Source organism: Cottoperca gobio, chromosome 24 (assembly GCF_900634415.1).
Source record: "Cottoperca gobio chromosome 24, fCotGob3.1, whole genome shotgun sequence".
Lineage (NCBI taxonomy): Eukaryota > Metazoa > Chordata > Actinopteri > Perciformes > Bovichtidae > Cottoperca > Cottoperca gobio.
In genome coordinates, this window is record NC_041378.1 from 19,686,526 (window position 1) to 19,709,025 (window position 22,500).

General features: G+C 39.3%; 1 protein-coding gene across 1 annotated transcript in view; it reads left to right on the forward strand.

Moving 5' to 3' along the window:
* Positions 1-20,652, forward strand: part of LOC115003802 (uncharacterized protein C14orf132-like) — a 27,980-nt gene extending 7,328 nt beyond the window's left edge. Inside the window, exon 2 of the mRNA XM_029425728.1 lies at positions 19,894-20,652. Within this exon, the coding sequence (XP_029281588.1) occupies positions 19,894-20,124 (231 nt within the window). The 3' untranslated portion in view covers positions 20,125-20,652. The remainder of the gene's footprint in view (positions 1-19,893) is intronic.
* Positions 20,653-22,500: the final 1,848 nt, after the last annotated feature.

Here is a 22,500-nt window from a genome sequence, read left to right on the forward strand (position 1 = left end):
TCTCGTCAAATTTGTTGAGTTGTTCATGTTGTCTTGTCACTTCCTGTTTTATTTTGTACCTACCTCTTGTTTCTCAACCCAGATCCCTTTACTTCCTGTCCTGGTGTGATGTCCCTCCATCGTCAGTGTCTGCCTCACCCCTGATTGTTTTCACCTGTTCCCACTCACCTCTTGTATAAATTGTCCTGTCTCCCCTTGTCGCGTGTCAGTTCGTCTTGTCTTATCCTTGTCATATCGTTGTCATAGCATGTCCAAGTTCCAGTGTTCAAGTACCAGTGTGTTTTTTCAGAGTACTTTGTTAATCCTCCTAGTGAGCGTTTTGAGTTAAGATTTTGTTTTATTGAAGTAAAGTATTGTTTTTTTACACTTTACCATTGTGTCCGTAGTCGTGCGTATGAGTCTTCCTTCCCTGTGTCTGAGGCGTAACAGTAGTAGTGCATTCTGAGTAGGTGGCAGTCTGTCCATGGAGGTATTCCTATGACAGAAGAGATCTTTCCTTGTCTCATTGACAGCGTGTGATGCACTGGCTTTGTCATATAAGACTACAATAAGCCGCTCAAGCTTATTGAAGTGATGTGACTCTTCATTCAAGACCTCAAAAGGATGGCGAGCAAGATGTGAAAATGTCTCTGTTACCTCATTGTAGGCCTGCCAGGCTTGCCAGGCTGACTTCTTGCCCTTTCCTTTGAAGGCTGATGTGGTGTCACACCCAGAAAGTGCATGGAAGACTGGTAGAGCATGTGATCTTTCAGCCCCAAGGCTGGAACAGAGGGCATTAATGCTATATAATCTGTAATGCTTCCCCATGCCAAATTCCACCCAGATGTCAGCCAAAGGTTGAATTGCTGTTAAATTGTGGAATGCACCTACAAGGATAATTACAACATCCACAGTGCGTACTACAATAGTCTTTCTGTCTTGATCCAATGCGTGCATTACATGGGCTACAACACGTGTGTCAGCTTCCTCATGATTGCAGTTTGGCATGGGACTGTTGAAACCTATACATATGACTGATTCACCCGATGTTATGTAGACAGTTTTCCATAGTGGGAATATGAACTCTGCAACACTAGAGGTCAGAAAAGCAAAGAGTTCTTTCTTGTTCTCGGGGTCACGCAGGAAGTCCATCCAGTTGCTTGGCATCTTGGTCTGACCAGACACCTTCCTTCGCACCCCTTTCCCCCTCTTTTCCCAAGTAGCTTCTTTCAAACTGCCAGGGATGTATGCATCCCACACAACATCCAGCCTTGTGGTGTCCTGTAGTTGTTTTTCTAGATGAGGAATAAAAACTCTGGCTGCATGCATATTCATTGAATGTTACAATACTAACTGTGGGCAGGTATATATCATAACGAATACATATAACTTATGTAGTGGGCAGGTATCCAGTGACTGACGTTTACTAGGCCTACTGTCTTCAGGCTCTCTATGGTCTCTTGGTCTCTTGGTTTCTTCTTTGATTTTATGAGCTTACTTACTTTTAGATGACAGGATTTGTGCCAAGATGCAGAATGAGTTGTAAAGTTTTCAACACTTTCATCACTTCCAAAATAGATTTTAGTTGGGATTTTGCCAAAGTCTCAGAACTGCGACACATTTGCAAGAAATTTGTGTAAGCATTTGTCTTGTCTTGACTTGTTCCAGGGCTCAGTGGTGACTTTCGGACAGATAACACAACGCGTCCAATCCATCTCCATCACATAATATTATGTTAGAAGCTGAAAACATAACAAAAATATTCTGTACGTTTTTTGGCAATTACTTTGTAATTATACATTAATATTAAATTATAACTAATAAATAAGAGTTATACATAAGTTTTATATCATAGCAATATTAAAATGGTTTGCAACATTCTAAAATAATAAATAAGTACAACAGAGACATTTACAGCACTTCCAAGCCAAACATAAATGGCGCATGGCACTCATTTTGGACCATCATGAATTATGGGCAACCCCAAAATATTTCACGAGGGCTCCTAGGCTAAAATTAATCAGTAGGACCAGGAGAACCTTCATGCGTGTCCACGCCCCTAGAGGATGGGCGTACCTCTAGCATGTTTACTCTAACATTTCTTTACCTGAGCAGTGAATACATTCAGTACATAAAATGTATTTTCAGTAGCAAACAAATACATATAGTAGTTAACTATTACAAATTGTAGTAAACAAATACATATTGATATATTCAGGAGTTAATTACTTCACAATATTTGACTAGGATTAGTTTCCAAACTAATTGTGATGTCTCAGAATTCTGCTCGTACGTACATGCCATAATGTGAGCACAGGGAAACTTTCTCTCTTCAGCAGATGAGTGTGAAAAAAGCCTTTTATTGTCAAACTCTGCACAGTGGAGCTCAAACATCCAAGTGAAGTAACAATAAGCAAAACACATTTTGAGTGAAGGGCAACTTTGAGTCATATTTTAAAGTAACAATTTAAACACTTCACCAATTTCTTAAGTAAAAAAAAAGATTATTTTAAAATGATATATATCATTAATGATTCTACAAAAACCCAGAAAAAAACTTAGAAATGTTGTACTAATTTACTAAAGCCTACATGTTTTGAATAATTCTGCCTGTTTTAAATGTTCTATAGACAGGACGTCGGCCCCCTCCACCGTGCCATGTCCCCCCCCCACCCTTTCTGGTCGGTCTCAAAAAAGATACCAATGGAATGTGTCTGAAGCTCTCAGGAAACTTCAAGAGGTTTTTGAGTGAATCAGAAATAACCCTTTTTATTCATGTTTATGTATTCATAGACATATCCATTTAAGAATGCTATAGTAGATGTGTAAGTATGACTGAAATGTTATTGTTGCCTATAGATATGTAAAGCATAAGGTTAAATTGGTCCCATAATAACGTGTCTCCCTAATGTTTAACAGCTGAAACCACTCAGGTTTCAATTATAGGTGAAAAAAAACTGTTTAAACTAATCTGATTAATTTTAAAGAAAGGAAAGTTTAATCAGGAGAAAAGTTAATTAGAAGAAGGGTGCGGCTGCAGTAGGAGGGGGGCAGGAGAGCATGACTGAACCTAAAAAAAGACAGAGGAAACCCAGAATCTTCTCTAAGTCTTCTTACGCTTTTTCTTCTACTCTGTCTCTTGTTTTGTTTCTTGTCCCTGTTTAATCTTTACGTCCAACTCGACCTCAGCCGAACTTCTCCGGACTTTTTACCCTCTCTCATGAGGTTTTTTTGATGCAAGTGCAATCCATGTGTGTAGAGCTCTGATCCACTAGGTTCTCGTGCTTAGGAACTTGCCAAAGACTTTGTAACCACTCCAGTCTGTCTACTCCTGTGTTCCACAAGGCAGGAACTGATGAAAACAGTGCTCAGTATCTCCTTTTTGTACTCTGAAGTCAATTCGGAGTTGACGAGACTAACAGCCACAGTGGGTCGCCAAAATCAGTCCAGTGGCATCCCAGAGATGGGGTTTCAGCTCAAACTGAGTTACACCACGGAAAATAAGTACTAGTTCAGACCGAGCTGCATCCCGGGTTCGGGACCGCTGGAATTTTCCAGTACGCCAGATCCAACGCCTCCACCAACCCTCAGCAGCGTCGGCACCCGGCCTTCAATCGAGTAGGTCAAACTTTGCATTTCTGCATTCTGGGTCCAATGCTCCATCATATATTGAGTATAGGGTAAGAGATAGGAGGAGAGTCTCCTAACTTGTAGTCTTAGTGTAAGTAATTCTACTTGTCCTTTTTCAGGACTTTGCCAATTACCTATTTTACTGTACGCTGTTAAATTTGTACCCTGCAATCTATACATCCATCATTCATTAACGTTCACTTTATACTTGTTTACGTTTAATAGATACAGTATATCTCAAAAGTGAGTACACCCTTTAGATTTTTGCAAATATTCTGTTATATCCTTTCAGGGGATAACATTATCCTACTGAAACTTTGATATAACTTAAAGTAGTCAGTGTGCTGCTTGAATAACAGTATAGATTTATTGTCCTTTGAAAATTACTCAGTACACAGCTGTTAATGTCTAAACAGCTGGCAACAAAAGTGAGTACACCCCATAGTGAACATGTCCTAATTGTGCCCAAAGTGTCAATATTTTGTGTGACCACCATTGTTATCTAGCACTGCTTTAACCCTCCTGGGCATGGAATTCACCAGAGCTGCACAGGTTGCTTCTGGAATCTTCTTCCACTCCTCCACGACGACATCACGGAGCGCACGGATGTTGGACACCTTGCACTCCTCCACCTTCCTCTTGAGGATGCCCCACATGTGCTCAATTGGGTTTAGGTCTGGAGACATACTTGGCCAGTCCATCACCTTAACCTTCAGCTTCTTCAGCAAGGCCGTTGTCATCTTGGAGGTGTGTTTAGGGTCATTATCATGTTGGAAAACTGCCCTACGGCCCAGTTTCCGAAGAGAGGGGATCATGCTCTGCTGCAGGATGTCACAGTATATATTGGAATTCATGTGTCCCTCAATGAAATGCAGCTCCCCAGTGCCGGCAGCACTCATGCAGCCCCAGACCATGATGCTGCCACCACCATGCTTGACTGTAGGCAAAACACATTTGTCTTGGTACTCCTCACCAGGGTGCCGCCACACACGCCGGACACCATCTGACCCAAACAGGTTTATTTTGGTCTCATCAGACCACAGGACATGGTTCCATTAACTCATGTTCTTGGATTCATTGTCTTCAGCAAACTGTTTGCGGGCTTTCTTATGCATCGGTTTCAGAAGGGGCTTCTGTCTGGGGCGACGGCCATACAAACCGATTTGATGCAGTGTGCGGCGTATGGTCTGGGCACTGACAGGCTGACATCCCACTTCTGCAACCTCTGCAGCAATGCTGGAAGCACTCGCACGTCTATTTTTGGAAACCAACCTCTGGATATGACGCTGAGCACGTGGACTCAACTTCTTTGGTCGACCCTGGCGAGGCCTGTTCCGAGTGGAACCTGTCCTGGAAAACCGCTGTATGATCTTAGCCACTGTGCTGCAACTCATTTTCATGGTGTTGGCAATCTTCTTATAGCCAAGGCCATCTTTGTGAAGCGCAATAATCCTTTTTTTCAGCCGCTCAGAGAGTTCCTTGCCATGAGGTGCCATGTTGTCCAGCATTCAGAGAGAATTGTGCCCAAAACACCAAATTTAACAGCCCTGCTTATCATTTACACCTGAATCCTTGTAACACTAACGAGTCACATGACACCAGGGCGGGAAAACAACATCATTGGGCACAATTAGGACATGTTCACTATGGGGTGTACTCACTTTTGTTGCCAGCTGTTTAGACATTAACAGCTGTGTACTGAGTAATTTTCAAAGGACAATAAATCTATACTGTTATTCAAGCAGCACACTGACTACTTTAAGTTATATCAAAGTTTCAGTAGGATAATGTTATCCCCTGAAAGGATATAACAGAATATTTGCAAAAATCTAAAGGGTGTACTCACTTTTGAGATATACTGTAGATAGATAGATAGATATATACTTTATTCATCCCGAGGGACATTTAGGCATCCAGTAGCTTAAAAGACATTATACATTATACCATTTTTAACATTACACCCCCCCCCTCCATTAAAAAGTAAGTACAAATAACATTTAAAATAAGTGATAAAGGCTGTACATTATAAATACAAATGTAAAAATAAAGACTGTTATAAATAATTACAAAAGTAATTTTACAACACTGCAACATTGCCACTGTTTTTGTTATGTTTGGAAATTTGAATTGTTGGAATGTTTGCTTCCCCCTGCCATCACAGAGGAGTTTTACAGTCTTATGGCCAAGGGGACAAAAGAGTTGTTGAGCCTGTCTGTGGAGCAGGACAGGGACAGCAGTCTACCGCTGAACACGCTCCTCTGCCGGGTGAGTGTGCTGTGCAGAGGGTTGTGGGCGTTGTCCAGGATGGATGACAGTTTATCAAGGGTCCTTCTCTCTGCTACTGTCACCAGGGAATCCAGCTCTGTGTCCACTACAGAGCCAGCCCTCCTCACCAGTCTGTCCAGCCACCCAGCGTCCCTCTTCTTGCTGCTTCTTCCCCAACACACCACAGCATAGAAGAGAGCGCTGGCCACCACAGACTGGTAGAACATCAATAGTAGTTGTTTGCAGATATTGAAGGACCCCAGCTTTTTCAGGAAGTAATGCTTATTCAGCAGTCTGTTTATCTATAAAGAACCTGATAACGTGCTTTTGTGTGTTTTAAGTATTTACGCCTCTGTACACCGAGTGAACTCTTTGACCATTTCAGACTTAGAGACTGTATTAATTAACATTACTATTACTATTATTACTCTTTTATAGAGAGTGGTGCCATGGTAATAAGTACACTCCATGTTAAAGTATTTTAGTTAAAGTAAACTTTCAGTTTTGATAGTCTAAATAGAGTACTTCCATTTTGCAAAATAAATAAATCATTCTTAATAAATAGTTAAATCTGATACAAGCAATTCACGCTACAAAGGAATAGCAGGCTTTTGCCATTTGGTACAAATACATTTTCTTTTACATATGGTCGTTTAACACAACCTAGTTTTTCAAAGCATACTGATGCCTTAAAGCCACACAAGCCAGGCTACAATTTTGATTATACACTCCCAATATGGAAGCGTAGCATAAAACAAACAAATATGGCACCTCAGTGTTAGAATTAGCCAGAAAAGAGTGCTGGTTGAATTATAGAGAAAAGGTTAACACACTCACCACAAGAGTCCTCATTAGGTGTATGACTGGGATATAATAATTTCTTTGTGAAATGTGATAAATACAGCAGCCCTTTGAGCTACTATGTAATGCGTGAAAACAGTGTGTCATATGGAAACAGTATCATGCTCATTAATATGTAGATTATATTCTGCTCATTCAAGTGCTCACTAATGATGAGAAATATAAATATACTGAATGGTGTTCATTATCCTAACACACAGGCTGATGATAAAAGGAAGAAGAGTACAGGCCTCATTCGTCTCCATCCCTGTGATTTGAATTCTATGTTAATTTTTCAGGGACTTTTTGTTTTCTACTATGTATCAAATACATCTGTACATAGCCCCAATAAAGCAGAATAAGTGTCTGTGGACATACTGTATATCTCAGTTATTGGGCCCTATTTTATACTGCAATCACAAATGCAAAGCTGTCGCTCGGGCCTCTCCTGTGGCCGTCTAGGCAGGTTGGCGGCTGTCCCTGTGCTGCAGGCGCCGGGTTTTAACCAACTCCCATAGTTTTTGAATCGCACCTACTAGACAGCTTTTTTCCCACTTCCCCCGTCACCTCGCTGAGGGACCTGATGGTAATTATTATTACTATTTAATTTTTTTTAAGTTCTCTGATGTCCCCCTTACTACTTGATTACTATTGCATCAGTAAGATACATACATTTTAGGGTGTGTTTTTACCTTTATCCTCATGCTAAAATTGACTGTAAATACACATTTTAAAGATGATATTGTTTTTTATAATCTTCCCGGGGTGGACCCTGGGGGGTCGCCGGACCCTACTTTGAGAATCATTGGACTATAGATACTTAATTTATTAATATTTTGTATCGATATATAGGCCTAATATATTATTATATATTATATTATACACCAAGCAGTATATAAGTAATTCAAATGAGCTCCATCTTTACCACAATTTAATCATATTATAATTATAATTATAATTCAATATTGGGTGGTGATGGCCTAGTGGTCCAGTGGTATGGCTTCCAAATGCAGTTCAATACCAGGGCTGCCACCATTGTGCCCCTGAGCAAGGTACTTAACCCTGAGCTGCTCCAGGGGGACTGTCCCTGTAGTTAGTTCACTGTAATCGTTCTGGATAAGAGCGTCTGATAAATGACCTGTAATGTAATAATATATATATATTATTTTGAAATGGACCATTCTCCATAATATTTTTAAAAACTTTTTCTCATTTTGTTCTTCAGCGCGACACTCTTCTGGAATTAGTCCTTAGATTTGCAACACAAAGCTGTAAATGACTTGAAGTTACGGTAGATCAACCTCAGTGTTTTAATATGAAGATACACAAGAGGTGTCTTTTACCAGCCGACACGCCCCCTTACTGGATATCAGTTATTGATTGGACTTTCAGCTGATCATCTCAACATCACTGCAGTTTTATACAGGAGTGAAGACAGATCACAGCTTTAACTCAAGTGCATCACTTTAAGATTGTATGTTGTATTTATTTCTGATTTACCATCTAGATAGAAATCTGAGATCATTCTAGGTCAAAAAAATAAATAAAACAGACCAGAAACAACTTTCATTTATAGGAAAGAATTTTCTTTTCCTGATCTTCTCCCATTAACCTTTTATGAATTCAGAGAGAGTAGGAGAGTTTGTCAGCAAGAAACTTTTTACATTTACCGTCATTTCCATTCAGTCACATGACGCTGATCATTCCTGAGCGTTGGGTTTGATATGAATTACGTAATTAAAATGTTCCCTGAAACATTTAGCCTAATAAAGAGTTCAAAATAAACTATAATCATATTCTGGGTTATTTAATAATGAATTTACTATTTAGAATATCAATAAATACAGACATAAATAATGAATAAGTAATATAAATGCATTCTGCCCGTAGAAATGGTTCCTGTGCCTTTAAGCAGGATACAGTGCACAGTATAAAAACAGAATGCAGGTTGTTATTTGTATGCAGGTGTTCATTAAACAGGTAACAGGCTGCAGCTGCTGCAATCAACTAAACACATCAGAAAACATAATACAGGGACAGTTATCTAGGTAAGACAGACACAAGTATGCAGTGTTCTGTAAATCAGCAGATACCTTATGTAGTTTTAGAACAGTTTGTTTTAGAGTTGGTTGAATATGACTGGACGACATTCTTCCATTGGCCATCTTTCTACTGAACATTATGTGTCCTAGTTGTTGGACTTTGGGAGCAAAATAGGTCAAGCTCAGACATATTAACATGGAGTGAACAGACAACACAAAGAGCCTTAGAGTTTGAACTATGTCTGTCATTCAGAGTTGTACCAAAGAACATAGGCGTATTTGCTTTATGCCTCAAACAAGCTCTTACATTTCAGGCCTCTAAGTGGCCCTCAAACAAAGCATCCTACATTGAGTGAGTCAGGCACTTTGCCAGAGGGCACTCTGCATCAGAACACATGGCTGATGGATTGACGCATTCTTGTTGATACAAAACTCTCAACTCGTGACTTGTTTGAGTCCCACTGACTTTAGTTTAGATTTTTTTTCCTCTTCATTTTGATTACCTGCCGAACATCTGCGGCTGCTCTCATTGCACACTGCTGCCAGTCAGCTGTCAGTTTCCCAAAGAGACGCAAAAGTATTTAATGCCATTTACAGGTAATGGTTACTTTCCATTTTTCTCATGTGGAATTTAATGCATGAACGTGAGGAAATATAGCTTGTATCATTGAGCATGTATATATACAGTATACATAAATACATATTAGGGCAGCCAGCTGTGGCTTCTTCTGTTGTTGCAGCTTTAGTTATGAGAAAGAATGTTTCACATTTGCTCCGGACATGTCTTATGTCTTAAGCAGCTCAGACATGTTAGGGGAAACCACATGTGCCTTGTTTTTTTTGCCCACTGAAAGCATAGATCTCACATTAACTGGCGGAGGGCATGAGTAGGAGGTATTAAAAGACCTTACAATGTTATAGAATTGGCAGAGCTTCTTCACAGTTTGGAGTGCCTCTGTTAGAATTATTGTTGAATTGTTCTCCTGTTATGAAAGCCAATCCGCACCGCCAAACATGCAAAACCGTAAAGTGTTTTGTATTATAGTAGATAAAGTTTGGTAAAGTTTTCATTGTTTTTACTGCATTTTAGTCTTGTCACTGCGTGTTGATATCGTCGCAGTTAATGTTTAATGATGTCAGCGCTGTGTTGTCATCGTCTCATCTTGGTCAAGAAAAAAAAAGGCAATTGATAAACCTATTTTGTCACAGTTATCGTTAACGGAATTAACACTGGTAAGCAAACACTCAGATTTCCTAAAATATCCCATTGTTTCTTAAATATTTCGGTCACTTATCATGATCATGATCATGTCATGAATGACTACTGTTAAGGCCCTGTCACACATATCCGTATGGCAGAAACGTGAATACGGAATACGTACGTGAATACTTACCTACGTAAATACAGTGCGTGAATACTTACGTGAATACAGTACGTGAATACGTTAGAGGTACGTTAGATATAGGCTACGTCGGCTGACGGTGAACCCTACAGCCAACTTATTGATAACGAGTGGATAACCTATTCGTAACCTATGTTAAGCTTATCCCTGACGACGGAGTAACTTATTAAACGTGTTTCTAGAGTACAGCTAGTGTTTTGGGAGCTTATAGTTTAAATGTAGTATAAAGGGTCCCTGTGAGTAGTTCATCCTCACTTCTTCACAGCACGTCTTGATGAATACATCAACCCAGCATCAGAGAGCATTGAGGATGCTGAGAGGCTGTGACAAGAGTACATTCTAGCCGTTCTCCAGCATCAGCATTACGTGAACCAAATGCCACTTTTCCAGCTCCGTTGGCCAGACGCTCTGATACGTTTTGTATAAGTAAGTGATACGCTATCAATAGGTTTGACATACGTATAATAATTTGTTATGTATACGTCAGCTACAACACCGCTGTGGAAAAGTTGGACGTACTTTTCATATACGCCGGCATACGTTTCTGCCATACGGAACTGTGTGACAGGGCCGTATGTCTGCCGTGTTCGGCGTATCGTCTGTGTCCTTCGAACGATCACAACTTACCCTTAATTTATATCAACCTATTGCCGATATTTCGTATACGCCAGCATTTGTTTCTGCCATACGGATATGTGTGACAGGGCCTTAAGACTTTGAAGGACAATGTCAATACTACTCAAACTCTCCTACAACTCCTATGATATGCGCATGATAAATGACTTTTCCTCATTAAGTGTCGGCCACTCATATCAGAACCATCACTATAGATTATCAGGGTAGAATTCCAATAATTGCACCACCATTTTGCAAATGTAACTTTTGGAAGCATAAGATGATTTATGTATGGTGTGCATTTGAGTATCAATAAGTCAAACAGAGGTAATGGAGATATTAAAGTGTTTTATTCATTTGAAGGAAGCCCTAGAATACCGATCAGGCACCAAATGTTACCAAGCATCCACATTCTGCAGAACTTTCACATGGTCTTTATGCTCCCACAAAACAACAGTTATTTCTACTAATTTTCACTAATAGAATTCAAAGAGGAAAATGTAGAGAAAACAAAACTGGTGATGCTAATTATATTTACATGGCAAGGACAAATTAGTCACCGTTACAAGTGAGCTGTCCATATTTTTTGATTCCATTTTAACGAAAACATTCAAGAGAGAAAAAAGGGTGAACTGTGCTCAATTTATAATGAAGCCAATTGCATCTTGTGAACTTTATTTTGCTGGAGTTCAGAGCCAACATAACAAATAAATGTTACACGAAATACTCACATATTATATTCTGTTTTCAGAACAACAAAAACATAAAGTGAGCACTCAGCCTGAGCTCAGTGAACAAACAGTGGCTGCAGGCTCTTACTCTGTTGAAGAATACAGTGCATCATTTTCTCATGTATTGGCCCTGCAGGCGATAGACATAGGAACATTTAAACCACAGAGAGCACTTAAACCCCCCATGACTGTCATCCAACTGGAGGCTTATTTGTCGTTCACAGCAACATCAAGATATCCAACCTTTGAATGGGGAATTGGGCGAGGGCAGAAAGCCATTTTACCAAGACAGATAGACTCTTGGTCTGTTTCCCAATTCCATACTATTACATAGGCTTCTAACTTTATACAGTATAACATAATATCATATAATTATATTAATTATAGTATACTCAGCAAACTGTTTTATGCTAAAGGAAATTGTACAATACTTGAACAGTTGGACTTCAAACTGCAACTTTAGAATGCTGCTACTACGTAAACTTAACAAAGAGACGGCAAAATGTTTCTCTAAACATTTCTTTTTTGAGAAACTGTCTTTTTTTGAGAATAATTTATTTCTAGTGAAAAGCTTAAAATTAGAGTTAGTGCAAGTGCAACTCTGTTGCAGTGAAGGTGGCTCTCATGTATTGCATAAATCAAATCTAAGTTACAATTTTTATAAAGTTATGTAACGAAAAGAAAGTGGAAATGTGTTAGCAGATATTTTTGATCTCACAGAGTATGGGTAATACAGTATATGCATTTATTTTTTGCATAATAGATACACTTTGGACTGTTAATATCTCTCTTTCTCTCTGTGTAGGCCTGTGTTAGTTTTCAGATAGGGTCGAATAATGACTGTTTGGATTGACTTATTGGTTTAATGATGTGGCAGTGATGTGTGTGTTTATCATGAATTTTAATGGCTTACATTTAAACTAATTTAACACTCCAAACAGTGTAAATTGTTTACATGTTAAATGTTCTCATTTTATGACATTAATGGCTGAGTGGAGCTGCTTTTACCAGCCGAGACAACGTGTGGCTTGTGTTGTTTTCACATTGTGAGTCTGTTTGTGTGTCATCATGGCAAAATGTGATCCAGGAGACACCTACTGTAGTGCCACAGAGGAAGTTTTGAGCAGTGAAGTGCAGTTAGGGTAGGCACTGCACTTTTAACAAAAAATCATTTATTCAGTTAATTGTATTAACATGTATTTCATTACTAACAGGTTTGAATGTAGAAGCAATTGGTGATTGCTTTTCATAGTCTACTAAAATTACTCATCATCCCGATCTTCTGGCCAGGCAGAGGTTGCACAAGCCAGTCAGCCTTGCACTGTATGCTAGCCCTGCCTGTAGGAGGTAGCCGTTACTCCTGTTAGCATCACAGAGAAGGCATTACATTACATTACAGTTCATTTAGCTGACACTTTTATCCAAAGCGACTTACAATATGTGCAAGCAATCATGAGGATACAACTCCGAACAGCAAGAATATTGCAGGTACATTAGCTTCAAATAGGTATAATCATTTTAAGTGCAGAACAATAGCTTCAAATAAGCCAAACAATAGTGCAACATACAGAAACAATAGAATACAAATTCAACTATTAGCTACAAATAAGCCAAACCAATGTAAGTGCAACATACAGAAACGATAGAATACAAATGCAACCATTAGCTTCAAATAAGCCAACCAATTATGTTCTACATACAGAAAAAAGAAGATCATTTTTCTTTTTATTATTATTTATTATCGGACAAGGTGCAGTTGAAACAGATGGGTTTTCAGTCTGCGACAAAAGGTTTGAAAACTTTCTGCTGACCTGACATCAATGGGAAGGTCGTTCAACCATTTTGGAGCCAGGATAGCAAACAGGCAGGTTTCATTTGAGGGGTATCTGGGTCCCACTCGCAGTGAGGGACTAGCGAGCCGATTGGCCGATGCAGAGTGAAGTGAGCGAGCTGGGGTGTATGGTTTGACCATGGCCTGGATGTAGGAAGGAGCTGATCCATTCACATCACAGTAGGCCAGCACCAGTGTCTTAAAGCAGATTCAGGCAGCTGAGTGGAGGAGCGGTGTTGTGTGGGAAAACTTGCGTAGGTTAAAGACCAGTTAGGCTGCTGCATTCTGGATGAGCTATAGAGGTCAAATGCCACATGTAGGTAGTTCAGCCAGGAGGGAGTTGCAGTAGTCAAGGCGTGAAATGACAAGAGCCTGGACCAGAACCTGCATTGCCTTCTGGGTCAGTAGGGGAGGTATCCTCCTGATGTTGTAAAGAGTGTATTGGCAGGAGTGGGCTGTTGCAGCAATGCTGGCATTGAAGGACAGTAGGTCGTCTAGTGTCACACCCAGATCCCTTGCTGTCCGAGTCGGAGAGAAAAACGAGGTGCCGATGTTGATGGTAATGTTTTGATGGGAGAGCCCTTCCCTGGAAGGAAAAGCAGTTCAGTCTTGTTGATGTTGAGTTTCAAGTGGTGTGCGGACATCCATGTTGAGATGTCGGCCAGACAAGCTGAGAGTTGTGCCTCCATCTGAGTTTTAGCTGGGAAAAGAAAGAATCAGTTGAGTGTCATCTGCGTACTTGTGTTAGGAGAAGCCATGAGAGTGAATGACAGAGCCAAGTGACTTGGTGTACAGAGGAATGAGGAGGGAACCCAGGACGGAGCCCTGAGGAACCCCAGTGGTGAGTTGACAAGGGTCCTACAGAGACCCTCTCCAAGTTACCTGTAGGTGCCATCCTTTAGGTAGGATTTGAGCAGGGAGAGAGCAGAGCCTTAGACTCCCAGTTTTTGATGGGTGTAACGGAGAATCAGATGGTTCACTGTGTCGAGCAGGGACAGCTGTGACAGCAGAAAGGTCGAGAAGGATTACAACAGAGGAGAGAGAGGCTGATCTAGCAGTGTGAAGTTCCTTAGTTGGAAAATGAAAAGCATATTTCATCAATTGTTTTTATCGAAGTAGCTGACAAAGTTGCATGGTAGAAGGGAAGAAGGAGGTGAGGGACTGGGGATTCAAGGAGTGTGGAGAAGATAGAGTAGAGTAGTAACCTGCCGTGAAGTGGGAGGAGAAAGAGAGTCCAGAGAAATGGACCGAGTAGAGAGGGGAATGTCTGTTGCAGAGTTGGCAAGCATGAGTGAGAAGGATTTAGATGAAGGAATGGCTGAGAGGACAGGTGAGGCTATAGAGGAGGGCGCTCACATTCCCTCAAGCTACTTTATACGAAACCATAAGTTCAATGATGACACAGCTATGGCAGCAAAATGAATTTTCACAGCTTTCGTTTCAAGAACAACTTGACTGAAGTGTCATTAGACCAACACTTGCTATAGTGGATCTTCAACAAAAGAAGGGGGCCTACACTGGACAGGCTGTTTTGTTTCCCATGTTTGCTGTCTGGTGGCCGCGTCACCACCAACAAAGTCAGGACTAATGCATGATATTGCGACTTGAACAACTTGTCCTGTGCAATAGCCAAGCACGAACATTTGGTGGTCCAAATTCTAAGACAGATTGCTCTGCAAACATTAATCAACCTGGATGGACAACGGCTTCTGAGCGTTAGCATCCACAATGAGATGTTACAGAAAAATAGAGAAATTCTAAAACAAAGTCTCATTGATGCTGTATGTTTTCTTGGTAAACAGGAGCTAGCTTTCCATGGGGACAATAGGAGTGCAAGTTCCTCAAACTGGGGGGTATTTCATTTAACTGTTGCACCTGATAAGTAGTGTGATAAAACTACTGTATTTATGTAAAGAAGTGTTATGTTCATAAGAAAATTACAAGTGCTGGCCATGAACGGTATGACCATATAAGGAAGCACAATGGAACTAACAGAAGAAGGCAGTTTTTCAGCCCATATTTAGACGTGTTGTAAGAAACTCAACTGACTCATGATTGTCTAACAAACTACCGTATTCATGAGAAAAGGTTCAGCAAAGTGTTAGTGAAAACATGCTAGAGGTACGCCCCTCCCTAAGAGGGTGACTGAAGAATCCATTGTGCCAACAAGGGGCCAATAGGACCTGGCCCCAGCCAACCAATGGGAAGGGAACACCCCAGCGAGTGAGTGTATGTAAAGAATGTTTAACTTGTAAACGGGACGATTCTGAGAAACTAAGAGACAGAGTAACTATTTAAAATATGGTCTGTGGATCACTGAAACAGAATCGAAAAAATAAGAAGTTTACTGGATTGATTCAAGATAGAAGCTCCAACTCCATTAAAATAACTCGACACTAGCAACGATGCTAATTTTGCCTCCCACTTGGCATCATTTACAGTGTTTTCGGGCATGTCAAAAAGAATCCAAAATTACTTAATTGAAATGATTGCAAATGTTCTGAAGAAGGACGTAAAAGTGTGGCAGTGTGGGGTTGTGGAGGTGGATGAAACTACAGACAGCAGTAATAACGCTCAACTCTCAATCATTCTTTGGTACGACTCTGGCAGTGAGTTAAAGGAGATTTTTTTGGGCTTGCTAATGTTGCAACATTTCAATCTTTTATGTGATAACTTTGTAAAGGTTGTACAAATGCAGTCTCATCAATGCGGTGACATCTTATCAGATGCCAAAACACTGCATTGATTTTGATCAACTGTCCATTGTGAGTGCATTGCTAAAATTATGGAGTATTCTTTGAACCGTTAAATATGGTTACATTACTTTACAGGTCATTTAGCAGATGCTCTTATCCAGAGTGACTTACAGTGAACTAACTACAGGGACAGTCCCCCTGGAGCAACTCAGGGTTAAGTACCTTGCTCAGAGGCACAATGGTGGCAGCCCTGGTATTGAATTCACAACCATCTGGTGTTGTATTTGGAAGCTGTATCACTAGGCCATCACCCTCATTAACATTAAGAGCATGTTAGCATGACAGTTTCTACATTTACTTAACCATGACTGCTCAGGAGGAATAAAATCAGGAAGTGTCAATCTGGGCAGAAAATTGCTTCTTTACTAAATAGTTGACATGTTGACGCAAGGAAATAGGACCGTGGTATATTCAGTAGAATTGATGGTGTGCATGCTTACAAAGAAGCAGCCCAGTCACTAGGAAAAAAAAACATGCATACGTTGCATGTCAAAGTTTTTGCAAGTGACATAGTAGAACAAGCGTGCAGAGCAAGTGATGTAGAATATAGATCGACCGCTATTAATACTTACGTGGTATAATAACAAATATAATAAAACGTAAGGACGGGTGAGCAGGTGCTAGGGAGGTGGACTGGTCAAACGAGCACATGACTTTCACCCAGAGGACTGCTGTTTGTGTCCCGTGTGAAAGCAAAAGCCCAAGTTGTTTTAACTGCCAATGTTACGTCTGTACCTTTTTTTTTTTCTTCTTTTTACTCAAACCATGCTTTTCCTTATAACCAATTGTTTCACAATTTTAACCATGTGGCAATGTGCATTTCAGCAAGCGTAATACAAGTCTGATATGAAACATATTTATAAAACTTATTTTTGGTTCAGAAGCGTTAACACCCAACTTATCCGTGTGTGGAGACTCCGGTCACAATGACGGAAGGAGAGTCGGTTGGGTGTGGAAACAACAGGTTTATTATTCATACAGCTGCGCCAGGTCTTGCACACAATCACACATTCCGCTGTCGCTTTCTGTGTCGTTCTCTCTGTCTCTTTCTCACATGGTCCGCTCCACATGTCTCTCTGGACCCAGCCTACTGCAACCCAAAAACCAGGTTTACGACTACGCTTATATTATGTGACTGATTACCTGATTCTTTCCAGCTGTCTGACCTCCAGCTGAGACACTCCCACCTCTCCACCAGCAGCCGGCGCCGTAACCACACCCCACTGCCACACCGTGGTTTTGCAGAAATGTACAATACCAAAAATTATTCTACCGACTCGGTTGAAAGAAAAATCACTGAGCCATAGCACTTTTCTCAGATCAACTTTTTACACAAGACATCTAAAAATAATTTAGACTTATAGGTGTACATTTACTTAGAAGACCATACACTAAAACTCTTTCTGTATCATGTTAAACTGCCAGGCCCTGTTTGGAAGAAGAAACATCTTTTAGATTCACCTCATCTGACTGTTCTTTATTCCTACCTCATTTAGTTGGTTCCACTTCAGTGACTTATTGTACATTAGATTCAGATGAGCCACAGGAACCTGAATGTGCCACACTCCTGATTTTAAAACCAGATTTGGTTTATAGATAACAGCTTCACAATGCATGAATGCAATTTGCTAAACCTTTTTATCAAGCATAAATCTATTTACTAATTATTAGTCAGATTTTTCTTTTATGCAGAATGTGTATAGAGCATACTGGCAGCACCTTCCCCTTATGAAAGTGCATTGTCTTTCCTAGTCTGTCCCTACCTGTCCTTAGGAATAAGCTTACTTACTTTCCTTCTATAATAAAGTTGATTTTATTAGTTGACAAGATCATTACATCAGGCTGAATATTGCTACAGGATTGTGTCATTGTATTTCTGTTTTCATTTAATTTCCTCATGCTACAGTAGAGTTGTTTAATTTGTTGTTTGGTCCAGTTTCGGAATTTAAGAGTAAGCTTCAGTTGGTTAAAATTGAGCTGGCAGCACAGGTCTGAATCAAAGCTGATGATTTTCTTGTAAATATATTGCTTTTACTAAAGGGTCATTAATGTAGGCCTTTAATAATGGTTCTTAAATAATTTACCAATGCATTATGGAACATTTATAAACCACTAGTAAGGATTCATTTTCAGTTGCTGGTTTAGAAAATCCCCCATCATCAAGCTTACTTTGTCAGTTTAAACAAGCTTTTGAATTCATCTGGACGACTCCTCAGACTGTTTGACCAATTATCCAGACCAAAATCTATCTAGACAATGTATTAAAATGTACAACCAGAACATGAATGGAGTACTATAAGAATTGTTTATTAACAATTAATTATAATTGTATTTGATCAAAACATATTTGCTGATGGTTTATCAGAAATTGAGGAAACCTAAAACCCTTTATTGCAGACATGAGAAACCACCTGTTAAGTTACCTGTAGTTAACTCTGTTTTATTACCACATAGAACTCTTAGCCATGTCAATAATAAAACGTTTTATTGAAACAAAACACACATTAAACAGCATGGGAACCTCTTAACCTAAAATACTCAATGTACCAAAATTACTTTTCCTCTACTGTACAGTTGTTACACATTAATACTCATTTAAAGAATCAAGCCAAATTGGAAATGCAAGAGTTTGAAATAGGTCTTCTTTTAATTTTCCAAAAGCCACACAAGGCGGATAAATTCAAATGTATATACATAAAATACAAATGCTCTCCGATAGCCATGCACATGGCAGACAATGTATCTATCAAATGAAAAAAATAACATATACATTACTTTTAATGTGCCAATATAAATCCAAAATGGTATTCATCAAAATGTGAACATGTGCCCAGCAAAATAAAGTTACTGTCAGTGTTTTTAGATGTCAAAAAGAGGAATGGAAAATCAAAAAAGAAACTACTTCCTGTTTCCTGTCAGGGCTGATTTTTCCAATAAAAATGTTGCGTGACAAACTGTTAGTTTTCTGTTCAATATTAATTTGTATGTGTCTGCTTGGATTTGAAGGTTTGGTTCAGCCAATTTTTTTTGTCCTTCGCTCACCGTTTGTGCCTCTTACAAATACATTAGCTGCTAATTATGTTAGCATTAACGCACGGGTTACGTGATACACATTTCTGTCAATGATGTCACGCTATTTCACAAGATATGTAGCATCAATGCACCAGCAAAGGCAGACAAAAAGAAGACTTCCTAGTGTCCCTGATGTAAACATTGGCAGATTCAAACTTTTAAGAAAAATTTGCTTTGCAAATGTTTTATGACTATCTATGTTGGACCTCAAAGATACCCACAATGCATACATTCATTTTGTTTGTTTGCAAAAAAACTCCACAGGGTTTTCTCAATGTGATTTCCACAGCATTTATTCTATCATGTCATACTCACCCCAGAAATACTACTTTGCCTGTTTTTTTGTGATTGATCTATGAAATCAAAACTTCCTGCAAATCTTTCACAATAAAAGCCTACCAGAAAAAGAAAGGGACTATGCCTTTTGAGCTGAGAGAAAGCTTTTAAAGTGAAACACCCTTTGAGTTTCATTGACAATAACGTAACACTAAACAAAATAATTTAACCGAATGGAAATAATTCCCCATGTCATACTAACCACTCTGCTTATTTCCAGTCCGTCTTATTGCGTTAAGTTACTGTCAATGAATCTCAACACTTTCTGTAATATAAGCCTTTTTTTAAATATATTTTTGTGGCCGGGGCACTATTTGAATAGCAGCTTTTATCTAATTCTAAAAGTGATAGAAGTATCTTTACCTGCCTTGTATTTTGTTTTCTGTGCCACAGATTCCGATGATGACAGGGGCCTTCATGGACTCATCTCCTAATGATGACTACAGCACCGACCACTCTCTGTTCAACTCGTCTTCCAGTGTCCACACTGCCTCCATGGCAGCACATGGTCAGCCTGAGGAGGCCCAGTCCATGTCCGGGGACGCCATTTGGCTCTGGATCGCCATCACTGCCACCATTGGGAACATTGTAGTTGTGGGCGTAGTTTATGCATTCACATTCTGAAAGTAACTATTCTGAGCCAGGTTGTTTGAAAGAACATGGATATAGTTTATGACAAGCTATAAACCTCAATGGGCTGTGAATGCATTCTCTGTCAAGTGGATGACTCAGCAAATGGAATTTCATCTAGTCACAAAGTACACATCAGCAAAATTACCCAACAGTCATCATTCCCAAAGCAATTGAGTCAAAATTAACTTCTGCCACCCAAGTGTTGTAGAGTGGAACAAAAGTGGCAACAGCAGACATAATGTACAAAATTATTCTTCGTTAAATGTGTTTATGTGCTTCAAAGTATAGATATTTGTTCCTGGCTTATATGTTCTCGTGAAAAATGTTTACTTACAGTAAATTGCTCTTTGCAGGTACAAAGCAAAACACTCTTGCAGAGATAGGTTTTTTTGTTCCATTATATCATAAGAAAAACCTTCATTTTGGAACCAATTTAAATACAAACATTTTAATTTGTCAAACCCACTTTGAAGTCTTTATTTATTTATTAATTATTTTTTATTATTTAGTGTTTTTACTGTTAACCCTGTCTGAAATATGATCTCGTGAGATATTGGTTCTCATGACGTCACTTGTTGCTAGTACAATTGATTTGGTTTGGTACAATTCAGAATCTCTCCATAGTCATATTTTCTTTGGGATTTTAAACATCTATTTTTTGCTCTTATCAAAATGCACAAAGACTTTAAGTGTATTTGTTGTGTTTTTACAATTTTTTTTACAGTGAATCCTAACTTTACAGTCAGGATGGCAGAGCGGTCTAAGGCGCTGCGTTCAGGTCGCAGTCTCCTCTGGAGGCGTGGAATCAAATTCCACTTCTGATAGCCATTGTTTTTCACTGTAACCATTACCTGAAATATGATCTCGTGAAATATTGGTTCTCATGACATCCCTTGTTGCTAGTACAATTGATTTGGTTTGGTAACATTCAGAATCTCTCCATAGTCATATTTCCTTTGGGATTTCAAACATCTATTTTTTGCTCCTACCAAAATGCACAAAGACTTTAAGTGTATTAAAAGTGTTTTTACGATTTTTTTTACAGTTGATACTAATTTTACAGTCAAGATGGCCATGCGGTTTAAGGCGCTGCGTTCAGGTTGCAGGCGTGGGTTCAAATCCCACTTCTGACAGCCCGTGTTTTTCACTGTAACCATTACCTGAAATATGATCTCGTGAGATATTGGTTCTCATGACGTCCCTTATTGCTCGTACAATTGATTTGGTTTGTTAAAATTCAGAATCTCTCCATAGTCATATTTCCTTTGGAATTTTAAAGATCTATTTTTTGACAGTAAATTGATAATGTAAATAATGGGAAAAGGAAAATTATTTAAATTCTTGTAGTGTTTTAGTTGTTTGAATTTGTAGAATGTGCTTATTGGGTTATGTAATATGGGATTGTTAGTGGTGGAATGTTAATTATTTATTTAAATTTAAAAAAATGTATGTGTGGTGTTTTTGAGAGAAGATATGTGTGCCGAGAAATATAATGTGGAATTGTAAATAAAATGTAAAAATTGTAATTTTCATAATAAAAGAGAAAAAAATAATCGTATAGTGGTTAGTACTCTGCGTTGTGGTCGCAGCAACCCTGGTTCGAATACGGGTCAAGGCAGTAGTGCTGAGCTGATTTATGTACTTATGTTTGACTCCTAGCTAGCTCGCATAAGCTTTAGCCAGTAAATTACTTGCTAATCATTTCCAACACCACATCCCCTACAAACTGCTCATCAAAGTAAATGTACATCTGGAAAGAACCAAATGATGGGGACGATGCATTTCATCATGTGCTAAACTAGGTCCAAGCCCTTTGATTTAAAGAAGTCACAACTTTTATAGGCCTCTACTGCTCACTGATCATCTTTCTTTACAAAACGACTTCCGTCCCCAAAGGACAGAATCAGCGGTGCTAGACATATAAAACAAACTGTCATTTTGGAAACCCTTGCAAATGAAATTGGACTACATTTGATATTGACAGTTCCAACTGTGCTATCACAACAAAGGGTGCCATGAGCAACACAAGTGGCCGTGATCGTACAGTGGTTAGTACTCTGCGTCGTGGTCTCAGCAACCCCGATTCGAATCCGGGTCACGGCAGTAGTGCTGAGCTGATTTATGTACTTATGTTCGACTCCTAGCTAGCTCGCATAAGCTTTAGCCAGTAAATTACTTGCTAATCATTTCCAACACCACATCCCCTACAAACTGCTCATAAAAGTAAATGTACATCTAGAAAGAACCAAATGATGGGGACGATGCATTTCATCATGTGCTAAACTAGGTCCAAGCCCTTTGATTTAAAGAAGTCACAACTTTTATAGGCCTCTACTGCTCACTGATCATCTTTCTTTACAAAACGAC